This window comes from Mchenga conophoros, linkage group LG2 (genome assembly GCF_057382185.1).
Source record: "Mchenga conophoros isolate Kocher_MC1m ecotype Shallow Benthic linkage group LG2, M_conophoros_male_GT1.1, whole genome shotgun sequence".
NCBI lineage: Eukaryota > Metazoa > Chordata > Actinopteri > Cichliformes > Cichlidae > Mchenga > Mchenga conophoros.
The window spans coordinates 21,815,273-21,828,020 of record NC_140527.1 but is presented as its reverse complement, the minus strand read 5'-3'; the positions used below and the strand labels follow the sequence as shown (position 1 = coordinate 21,828,020).

Sequence of the window (12,748 nt, the reverse complement as noted above, 5' to 3'; positions counted from 1 at the left end):
CTTTGGTGCAGTGGAGTGGAGTCAGCATTCAGTCAAGGTTGTGCTGCACCAGCACCCAATCAGGGTGGGTTCAGTATAAGTTTTAGTATAAACTGGAAGGCGCTTAGGGAGTTAGTGACCCACCAGGGATTGGTGCAAATGCAGAGTTGGTGATTTACCAAAATAAAAGCTGACTCCAGTCGGCTGCATTTCAACAGAGCTGCACAAGGCAGCAGCAGAAGCAGCAGCATCCCCTTTCAATTATTCTAATCACACCGTTTTCTCAGCTGAATTCCAATCTCAGTATGTAGAAGCATCAATTAGTTAACAAGATAAACATATGTGCATGAGTGGGTGGGTGTGCTGGAGCTTTATAATCTGTTAGGTACTGGCTGTTTTTATTTCTCACAAACATTGGAAAGGAGGCACATAGAAGGCTGAATATGGAAAATTACCAAATAGATTTTCTTAAAGCTTTGATTCCCTCCTTGATGTCCTTTGTAACCACCATCACCTGAAAACTGAATTCTTGGTAAATGTGTTTTAATGACCAATAACTTCTTTTTCTGTGACATGTGTTTAAAATGGTTGGTAAAGTCATTAAATCCATTTTTTTACATGCTCATTTCCACTCACACAGCCACCGTGCAGCAGGTCACGATGTCAAAGGGCCAGAATTTTCCCATCATCCATCTCTTCACCCCCCCTTGGTAGATGAATGCTATTCATCAGATGACACATGAGTCTGGGAGGACGTATGTGTGTGGGTAAGGTTGTGTGTATAACTGAGCTACACATTAATGACGATACTTGAGCATGAGTGTGTGGCTGTGTTTTCCCTCTTTATAATCGTAATGCACTTGGCCTGACGACATATGGTGTGTTGCTAGGTAACCGCTCTCTGACATCATTAACATCATTGAGTCCATTCTTGAAGAGTTCCTGTGCTTTCACAGACAGGACAGCTGTTTTCTCCTGAATTTGTGTTTGCATGTGTCTGTAAATGTGATATTGCAGCCACTGCGCGTGAGTTACTCAGTCTGTCATAGTTAAACGCAAATGGTTTCCCAGTTATTATCAATTTGTCATATTCTCCATTATCTACATCTATTACGCCCCGACACAGACATGCAAAATGTACATTTATCCACCACCGTGCACTGAAAACACGACCGACCTCGCTCTCTCCTTTCGCTCCTTCTCTGTTTTTTAATAAAGAAGCAGAACAGGGCACGCTGCGTGCTCCGTGTTAGATGGATAATGTGGTGTGCTTCACATCACCAGCTGTTTCTCTCTTTTGCCTTTTTTTCTCTTCCCATCTTTCTGTTAATCTTTCAAGTTATTCTTAAATTCATCATTCCAAAGAGCCTCTTTTAGATGTTTTCTGGCAAACATTTTCTAATCTGACATTTTTATTCTTCGGTGTAACCAAAGGTTTGCAACTTGGTATAAATCTTTTAAATTTCCATTCATGAAGGCGTCTCTTGATTGAAGACTTTATGCATGTACCTCCTTGTTAATATCACTTTTGTTTTCTGTGGTCTTTCAGGCCTTTTGCTGTCGATGAGCTACTCTGCCCTTCTTTTTAAGAACATATTATATATACACATATCAATTGATTTTTCCCAAGTTTTCTTTAATTGGTTAACTTTGTTTCTTGTCCAAAAATATGCCAACTGTAAATTACAACAAGCTAGCTAGTTTTCTTGGCTTGCGTCATTCCAAGGTAAAGCTAGCTAGCTAGCGTCTGACTCACAGTACACATGTAACAATGTAGATATGGTAGGAACATAGAGGGTAAATGCAGCCATTAAATGTAAAAATGTAATTATCTACATACACATATATCATCATAATCATGGCTTCTTGATATTAGTTTACTTTTCTAATTGGCTAGGTTTAGGTTAATGTTAAAATCAGACAGCTCAAATATCCAGTCTTTAAGTCTGACGTCATTAGCCGTTTCCGGGTCCAAACTCCGCTTCAGGTCCCAAAGTCAAACGAACACTGGCGCAACACTGAGAGTTACAAACTGTCCAAATTCTTTCATCTGTAATAAAATGATCAGCGTTCTGCTCTACCAGGTGTAACAATTAAGTTCAACATCCAGGTATCCATGAAAACAGAATTTATTAAATTTAACCAAGTTTGAAGTTAGCTCGCTAGTTTCTCCCTAAACATGTTGTTTTGACAGAGGAATTTCCGAAGAAATGAAGACGTACAGCTCTGCTATCACTTCCAACATAAATGAAGACAGAAAACTAAACAGCAGTGACGTTTGTAGGGTTACTGAAGTTTGGCTAGCTGGTATATAATGATGTGCTACGTGGTGGCTAGCTACACAGCTATGTTAGCATAATATAAACACATTAGCACTTTTTTCCACTGATAAAAGTTAAGGTGAGGGTTCCCGATGGTTAGGGACAAATGCAATCATTATACAATTCATTTAAACATTTTAATGGCAGGAACAGCTGGTTTGCCTACAGTCCCCTTTTGGCTCATTAATGATGTATTTTTAGATAATGCTTCTTGTTTATAGTGAACTTACCATAAGCTAAAACATTAGCATGGATATCATAGAGCTTGGTGCTCCAGTGGTTCAAACACTGTAAAAAGTCAATACCCCTCAGAAGGATTGACTTTACTGTACAATATCTCTGATGCACACCGTTACCTTGAATTGTGCAAACATCCACGACAACAATGTTCCTGTGACAAACATCTTGTAGCCGTGTCATTACAGAGAGAGAAAAATGAAGTGCAGGCCCCGTGCTCCGATTCACCTCACCTCACATTTTGAACTCCTTGATCTTTCCACTTGACACAGCTAAAAACCACAGACTGAATTCAATAGAGCACCAATATTATCGACAAAGGCATTTCATGCAGCTCACAGCAGCCTATCTGTCACACAGCCTGTTGACCAGCCTATTGATTTGTGGAGGGGGAGGAGAGGGAGGGGGCTGAATGACAGAGAGGAATGAAGAGGGAGGAAGACAGACACTGAGGGAGAAAGAGAGGGCGCACCAAGTGCAAGAGAGGAGAGACAGCGAGAAGTGAAAGCGGTAACTTGACATAAAGAAGTCAAAGACGGTCCCCGTCCTAATCTTCTGACTGGCAGTGAGGGAAGATTAGCGAGGGAAACATTTTTGTTTTGACATCACTCCCAGGAAGAGACAGGAGAGAGAAACTGTGGGAAAATGTATTGCTGTGTGATTTTGATTACATGCAGCTAGAAAGGAGGAAGAAAGAACGGTTAAAGGAGATGATAGGTCTGTGGAAAAGATGTCTGTATGATGTCATCCAAATAAAAGGACTTGTGTAATCATTGACCTAAGCCAACAGATTGCTTTCTCTTCTCCCTCCCTGCCTTGTAGTCCCCTTTCTTTTCCCTGTCCTTCCTTTGCAAAATCAGACTCTGGAGAGGGACCAAGCTCCTTGTGAACAAACAGAAAACAGCTGATAATCAGTGCAATTACTGTGCATGCGTGTGTGTTTGTGTGTGTACCCAAGCAACGTACCCGCAGAATCTCTTCAACACAGCTGGAGTTGTTTGGTAGGCTGACCTGGAGAAAACAAAGGAAGACAGAGAGATTGACTTCAGCACTATTTATAGCGACATTACATTGCACGGGACACAGCGGGGGTACAGAGGTTTAAGCACCAAAAACAAATAAAGCGGATCCATCCACAGCGCAATTACGAATCGCCGCGGACTTACACGGCACATGCTACAATGACACCTGTGGCCGATTTACCATTCAAACTCAACGAGAAGGACTTCTGAAACAATAGCTCACTGATTTCACAAAGATGTAAACAAACAATGCATTCTCATTTCTAGCTGCTGTTGGTTTTTTTTTATTGTTTTGATTTTATTGTTAGTTAGTCAATTTAGCTAACATTTTGAAAATCATTTATCCTCACTGGTTAATGCAATATTACTCTTGCAGGGTTATACGTTGCCATCATGTCTCCCCACGACCTTCAGTAATGTACATAATGTTTGTACTGTAGTGAAAATTCTTCGTTATCATTATCCTGTATCGTTTTCACTGCAGCTTCTTCAGCGCTCTGTAAATTGTTAGAAAATGATTATTCTTGGTTGACAAAGTGTAAGAGTGCTCTGATGGATTGATGTTTTCAGATTATTTGATCAGCAGCAGCTGAGACCCCAGAGACAGAAAAGGTTTTAGCTAAAACGCTAGGCAAGATCAAATTTAGAATTTTATCAAAAGCAAGATGTTTGAGTCTTGCTGCAGCAGAGGAAACAACACAGAAGGACTCCGAGTACAGCCTTAGTTTCCAGCGTGTGAACTGGTATGCAGCTTTGGTATGTATGTAATCAAGCTGGTTAATTATGTTCTTTTTGGTCTTGGATGGAAAAATCAGTCATTAGCGTATTTGGCTAACAAGCTTGCTACTTATGTTTGAAATCAACATTTTTAAACTATTTGTTCTTTTTGTAAGTACATATTTTTGAAATAAAATTAGAGTAGACACCATAAACAGACTTTTTAATTTCCAAGAAGGGCTTTTATGATTGTATACAAATGCCTTCAGTGTCTGGTTATGGTTATTCCACCCACTGTGGTTCAATCGCTTTCAAAACATTCATATTTTTCGGAGCATTCATTTAAAATTCTCTCATTACAGATGTAATTTTCAATGAGTCTTAATAAAGTCAAACCATTTGTGCACAGTTTGTCTAAAACAATGTGATGCACTGTAGTCGTCCACCCTCCTTGTTATGAGCGACTAACTTGTGCAGAGGGTAGAGAAAAGATGTTTTGAAAAATTAGTTATTTCAGTTTTAAAATTCAAAAACAGCCATTAAATAGCTGTGGTTTGGCCTGCATCGTGTGAACCACGGGGCCATTTTAGCTCCACAAGTCACTGGACTGCTTTGAGGTTTGAGGATAAAGAAAGAGGCTGTTTGAGCTTAGACATACGCACACTCTGATTAACCAGTTCAGTGGCTGCGCGCTGCTAATCTATGTTAACATGCGCCCTTGTCAATAAAGTCGTCCTTTGTTAACAGGAGTCATCTGCACTGAGCACTAAAGCAACATTGCAGCAGATGCCTGGGATATCACTGCAGACAGGTCTGGCATTTCAGAACGCTCCTAAAAACCTAAATAAAGTATTTGTGCCAAACCACACACAAACATTTCTGAAGCTAGAAGTCTTTGCTTTTTCAGATAAGCCAGCCCTACTAAGAAGTTTTTTCCCTGCTCATTCCAAACAAATTATTATTGTCGCTTTTGGAAAAACACAACTTTGTTTGCTAAAAAAGACACAAGAAAAAAAAAAGTCCACTGCCAAATTATTGCCTCACAAACAGTAATTGAAAAGAAAATCTGTTTGGGTCAGATCTGGGCTCAGATCAGTCCAGCAGATGGGCTCATTAAAGCAGAAAGAGTGTGAGGAACAGCAAGATGAAGGCAGAAAGACTGAAAAGCTCAGAAACTCTGAGGCAAATTCACTGCAGAGCTCTAACATATTACATCAACATAACCTCTGTTACACACCATTACTAATAGCACTAACACGAAACGAGGAGCAATTTAGTATAACCATGATGAGAAGGATGACATCATACTCTGCCTTAAATCACTGACTGTTAAAACAACAAAAGGGACTCTGGGCCGACAGGCTGGTTGAGCTCACCAACGAAGTATCCGCTTATTTGTATGTTTTCTAGACATGAGCTGTTCATCTACATCGACATGTTAATTCAACAGTGAGTCAAGAGGAAACCAGAGTGGGAGGATGAAGATGTGTTTTTCCCCCAACAAAAGTCCCAAGGCCACTTTTTACTAAAAGAAATCTTACAGACTTCTAGACAATACGAAGCAGATGTGCTACATTTGTATCATGCGATAAAAAGCCAACAGCTGGATTATTTAGCTAATGAAACAACGTCATTACCATCAGAAGGCAAGCACACGAGGTCTTGATTTACTGTAGATTACAAAGTGGACACGAGATTTCACTCACAGTGCAACAAACCTGAAGCATCAACATGTCTTGAAATTCTCCAGGGGCCCGGCAACAAACTAATTATTTGACCCAGGGTGATATCTGGCCTGGAGTTGGACAGCCCTGGTCTAGGCCACACACAGGATGGACGCCTTGCAACTACGTGAAATTGCACTGAAATTTTTTGCATTCTGCAACTGATTGCAAATAGTTGTGACTGCTTTAGATTGCAAGGCCTTTGCACTGGTTACCTGACGGGAGGCAGAAAAATTGAATTTTTAAATGCAGACAGATTGTCAGCATGCGGCACTCAATGTGAGTGAGTCTATGCCAATGAGCAACTCATCTGCCACATGACTCGACTCAACTGGCTGCCAAATGTTTGTATGTTGGTTATGTTCATATAAAAGCAAGGTTGCTGAGGATACTCAATGTTTAATTAACTTTAAACACTGAGAATTTGTTTTTCTAAATATTTAAACATGCAATTTTGTCTTCAATCAGTCCTTAGGGAAATATCTGCTTCTCTAGCTTGCAAATGCCCAATTTATGTCCAAATGACAGTTTGTGTTCTTCAGTGAGCTTCAGGTAACGTACAGATGGTTGATTAGAGCTGATTGCCAGCCAAAAGTTGCAAACTGCAACGTGGAAATGAAGCTCATTAGATTTGTGAAAGCGAACCAAGAGAGTAATGTCGAGGGTTTCAAAGTTCAGAAAACGAGCTGGAAAACACTAAAACACTTTGCAGAGATGAGAGGAAAAGCACAGTGACTGATAACTGTCAGCATTAATGACCCCTTTTTTTGGTGTTATTATAAAAATAGTATACTCAGAGTGTAATGCAGTAATGGTAGCACAGGTTGAATTTGTTTAATGACTCAAAAAGAAATGCCAGCAAAAAAAACCAAAACAAAAAAACGGAAAGAAAACAAAGAAAAAGACGGCAGGTTAAAAGAAAGAAAATCTGATAGTTTAGGAAGAATTGATTTAACCACAGTTTTACTTTGCTGTTCAAGATCAGTGGTGTGTTTAGTGTGACAATACCTGGCTTCCCATATGGAAAACAACTAGGAAAAACTTATAAAAGACTTGCATCAGCTTTAGCTTGCTTCATATAGAGGATCATACAAGGCTTATATGATTTACTCATGAAAGTGGCCACTTTCTCATTACTTTCATATATTGTTTTAGTAAGTATCCAAAACATGCAAGTTTCATTTATATAATCTTTCAAGGGATCTTATATCTGTTTTGGCTCTTGTGTGCTTTTCATACAAGTTTCACACAAGACAGATTTAAACTTTATAAAATTTATATATATCTTTTCCATATGTGATACTTCTGTATATTCTGCTAATGGTTTCACTGTATTTCACCCTGAAATACACCTCACGAATCATTGTCACTGCTTTGCAATTACACAGTTCAAACTGCTAATCACACATTGTCAACTATAAGGATAGAGCTACATTAACAGCAGTTGTGCTTGGGTTATAAGGTGATATCATTTAATATCATTTAATTAGTCATTTTAGTACTACTCATGGTGGCTGCTGCCATGACAAATTGCGATGTTTGCGGGGGAAATTCTGATTTGAAACTCGGAATTTCCTACTTCCCGTTTGAAATTGGACGCAGCATATAATGTAAATGACAAAGCACAGAAAAATTAGCCGTCACTACAAAACAAAAGACAAGTATACACAGAGGGCACAAACACATAAACAGACACAGGGAACACAGATTTACAACCTTCAGTACGATACTTTCAATTCTGTCTTTACTTATCTGACTATGAAATATTTTCAGTTTTAGTTTTTATCACATATTATTACAATATTGTCATTTAAATAGAAGATATTTGTGTTGTTATATTCGATTTATTGTCCTATTACTTTATTTTTTTTCTTGTTTAGTTTTGTTATACTTTATGCTTTTAAGTTGCCCGCTATAACGCTGAAATTTCCCAACTTATGATTTTTTTAACCTTAGCTTACCTTACTGTGTTATAACCCCAAAGTATTATCTTATCTTCAACACAGCACTGAAACAAGAATATCACAAAAAACAGCAACATGTCATTACAATAACTCAAAAACTTCAACAAAACTAGAAGAGCAATAAAATACAAACACGAGCCAAAATACAAAAAACACAAAAAACTAAAGGTTTAAATGAGAATCCAAGACACACACAAAACACAACAATGCGATGCCACGTATACCGGATTTTTTGGACCATAAGGTGCACCGGATTATAAGGCACATTAAGTGAAAAAAACACAGTCAGATAAGTCAAACTTTACTCAACTCATTCTTCTTGCTTCCTCCACTTCCCTACAATTGATTCATTAATGTTGAATTCTCTGGCAGCTGCTCTATTCTCATGTTGTTGCAGTATATTAATGACTAACCTCGCATTGTGGAGGGATTATCTCAGTTGTTCTCCTGACTGAAGTTTGGCCGTTTACAGCATCCTGCCATGCGATTGCATTTGTCCCTAACCATCGGGAACCCTCACGTTAGGGTTGCCAACCGTCCCTTAAAAAACGGAATCGTCCCGTATTTAGAAACAAAAGTACACGTCCCGTATTGAGCTAATAAGGGACGCACTTTGTCCTGTAATACAGTGAGAATCAAAAGTAGTCTATAACTTTTAATGGAATTAACACTTTGTTTGAAAACATAATTCCCAGCCCCTCTCCTGCTTTGTGACCAATGAGCTGACAGCACACTTATGACAATTCGAGTATGACAATTCAGATTACCGCTCATCTCATTGGTCGAGGAAAGGTCGCTTACGGAGAAAATACCGGAAGACAACAGATGACCACAACAACAAGCATGGCCAACAGGGAAACAAACGCCGACACTGCGGTGCAAGTCTCGGATGACAGTACACCTAAAGCTGGGCAGACACTGTGCGACTTTTTCAGTCACGTTATTCAGCTCCTGCTCAAACTGCACGATTGACTCGCAGGGATTATAAGTTCATAGGTCACGATGCAGGTCTCACACTATATGGCCCGATGCTCCAATGCGACCTGAGTGCTCACACTGTGCCTCCATAAAATGAAGGTTATAACAGAAAATCTGTCGCGCTCTCTCCCTCTCTGTCTTTCACTCACACAGACACACCACCACCATCAACTTTGCTAAATTGCTAATGAAAAACATTGATCAGGCAGCTGTGATTGAGCAGCAATGTCAATCCAACTATTTTCACGGTTGTTGTGGTCGTGATCATTTTGTGATGCCACATCGAAAAGGCTCGGATGAGCTTTCCAAAGTTCTACAACTTGTGCCTCCATCGCTTGTGTCCAGATCACAGGCTGCACAGCTGTGCTGCTCCATCTTTTTCACCGACGTTTACGTGTTTGCGCGTGAGCAGTGTGAGCGGCTGTGGTGAGACCCTCACGAGCGATTGATGATCGGGAGCTGGTCGTGAGGTGTTAATCGCTTCTCGTTACCCCACGTATACTACATGATGCACGATGAAGGCCAAAATCTGGCCGATCACCAAATCGGTCGCACGACTCAAAAATCGTCTCTAAATGGGCCAAAAATCACACAGTGTAAGCCCAGCATTAGAGCAGCAATGTTTGTTGCCCTCAGAGAAAGAAAAAAAGGCTGCAAAAGTACAGGGAGGAATGGGAAAAGGAAAACACCTGGCTGGAAAAGTGCATGATAACACCTTTAAAGCGCACTGCACTGTGTGCCGGCGCACTTTTTCCATAGACATGCTTCTAGTGGTGGGCACATGAAGAACACGAGGGGCGTGAAAGCTCGGGGAACCCTTAACCAATTTTTTGTCCACCAGGCCACGGCAGAAGCAGATATGGTATGTAAACCCTGGTTTGTTTTTTTTAAACCCTCTGGGGTTAAGGTTAATATGGGCATGTGCAGTGAATATCAGCGGTATGTGGCCAGAAGTGTGATAATATAATTTATTTTGTGTAATAAACAACTGCAAGGATAGATGATTACAACAAATAGATGACTAATACATAAAAGTAATACATAGATGAATAATGATGATGAGTTATGATGCGTAATCATGGGAACAAGTGGGTTTACAAACAGGAGCAGCTGATTAGCATTAGAAAAGCTGAAATAATACCTCAACTGAAGCCAATTGTACTAAATGCACTATATGTGCACAGTTACAAGAATATTTTTGTTCTATTGCTTTCTATTAATTTATATAATTTTAAGTTAAGCAGGACAGAGTTCTTTTAAAGAAAGATTTACTTATATTCTCAAAAGTTAAGCATGACAGGCTTCTGTTTAAGAAAGAGACCTGTTTTACTGTGTTAATGTTGTCATTTTGAGCTAAAAATAAATGGCTAAATGATCATTTGTTTCCCATATGGTCATATCACAAAGAATATGCATCTGCTTAAATCAAATTCAAGTCAAATGGTTAAAAAATAATTTCACACACAAAAAAAAGATCTACAAAATTCACCACACTGGGAAGGGTGAACTCGGTTGCCCGGCCCTGGCCACGAGGTGTCCCTTATTTATTTTTCAGGGAGTTGGCAACCCTACCTCACGTTAACTTTTATCGAGTGGAAAAAAGTTAGCATTCATCCTCCAGCTTCACTGTGTTTATGCTATGCTAACATAGCTGTGCAGCTAGCGATCACGCAGCACATCATTATAAACTAGCTAGCCCAACTTCAGTAACCCTACAAACGTCACTGCTGTTTAGTTTTCTGTCTTCATTTATGTTGGAAGTGACAGCAGAGCTGTACGTTTGAATTTGTTTCAGAAATCTCTCAGTCAGAACATGCCATATCATGTTTAGGTGGAAGCTAGCGAGCTAACTTCCTGCTAACTTCAAACTTTGTTAAATTTTATGAATCCTGTTTTCATGGATGCCTGGATGTTACACTTAATTGTTACACCTGGTCGAGCAGCAACGCTGATCATTTTATTACAGATGAAAGAATTTAGACAGTTTTTTAACTCTCAGTGATGCTGCAGTGTTCGTTTGACTTTGGGACCTGAAGTTGACGGAGTTTAGGACCCAGATTCCTCCGCGAGGCTCCTGACTACGGTAGCCGTAGTGCTCCAACAATCCAACTTACAAAAGTCGTACTAAAACATTTTTGACAGATTTTTGAGCGCCGTGTACCACATAAAATTGGTTTGAGGTCAGTAAGCACAACCAGAATTCATACATAAGATGCACTGTCGATTTTTGAGAAAATTAAAGGATTTTAAGTGCGCCTTATAGTGCGGAAAATACATTACTTAAACTTTAAGCTACTTTCCTAAACAAAGTAACAAACACAAAGTAAGTCGGTGTATGAGACATGTTTCAGTACCATTTCTGAGAGAAGTGCATCACTTATGCAACAAACAATGCTCCCTTGTGTTATTTTCCCAACACTTCCACACTTGTCACAGCTGATGGATACAAACAAGTGCATTTAAATGTGATTTTCTACAGTGGTCTAAAACACAACTGACAGGCAAAAATGGAAACACTCATATGATTTCAGGCCCGCCCCGTCTGTTTACGTCCGTCTCCATCCATCTCTCTATACATCTGAAAGGAGAGAGCCTTTCATCACTTTAACCATCCCTGTCCATCACCATTGTGATGTAGCTCACCGAAGCACAATACTGACACTGCCAGGGTTTGGTGTTTGTTTTGCAGGATGGGCCTCTAAAACAGACTGTGTATTATCATAAATATACCACTTAATCATTTGAAGGAAGTCTATTATGAGTTTACTGAATGGAAACAGGCTTTAATGGATTTTAATGGACAGGTGACTTACTTGTAAATGTGTGCGTGTGTGTTTCCCTAATTGATCTTACTGTGAGATCACGGTTGATGTCAAGGACTGAGAGATGGAGGGAACATAAAAGAGAGCTGAAAGATGAGTGAGAGCCACAGAGCAAGTCTGCAGGAAGAGGAAGGACAAAACTCAGAGAGAAAATAGATACAAAGAAAAATGAGAGCGAGAGAGATTCAGGGGGAAAATATAGCCGAGGCAATTACTGAGGCAGAAATCCTTTCTCTCTGAAATAGCTGCTCAGATAGATAGACACACACACACAGAATACCCACATCAATCACAAAGGTACATGTGGATACACGAGCACACACCCTTACATTACCACACTCACAGTTACTAAAACATCATTATCCATTACTATTATAAATACTGCCTTAATGTAACCAGGTTTTTTTAGACAGAAAAAAATCTGAGCCTGCGAGGTCGTCTCAGATGTTGTCAAAATGTTGTACTCTGAGTCACCAACAGCCCAAAACCTGAACATGTTTCAGCTCACAAGCATAAATATCCAATAGAAAAAGAGATACAAGTAAACAAGATGACAGGCAGCTCGCTCACCGGACAGCTCGGGTCACGGCATCACCGGCAGTCAGGCCTCTGCTGTGTGCAACAAAGAGCTCAACAAGAAAGAGCTGACAATGAGCATTATTAATTAGTTCCAGCTGGAACTGGGCCTTGTGCGATGTATAATAAATAATGACAGACATGTAGAAACAGTATCAAATCGAGGAGGCTGTAAGTGGGGCTCGGGGTTAGTAGCTATGCTACATTATTGTTTGTTTTAATGAAAAAGTGCCGAAATACATACACACACCTCCGCTTCACTTCCTGATGTATTAGGGGAAATCCCTGCTCTCTTGTGTTCCCACTGCTACCAAATACTCAAGGATTAAATTTTCCCAGCCTCTTATCCCTCCATTATTCCTTATAAGATCGCTCTCTTCACAGTCTGATCACCCGGTGGATTTAATA

General features: G+C 39.8%; 1 protein-coding gene across 2 annotated transcripts in view; it reads right to left on the bottom strand.

Annotated features, from left to right (window-relative positions):
* aff2 (AF4/FMR2 family, member 2) overlaps positions 1-12,748 on the bottom strand; it is a 207,938-nt gene that overhangs the window by 96,515 nt on the left and 98,675 nt on the right. For both annotated transcript variants that reach the window (XM_085287892.1, XM_085287896.1), the window contains exon 5: positions 3,504-3,548. In XM_085287892.1, the coding sequence (XP_085144018.1) occupies positions 3,504-3,548 (45 nt within the window). The remainder of the gene's footprint in view (positions 1-3,503; positions 3,549-12,748) is intronic.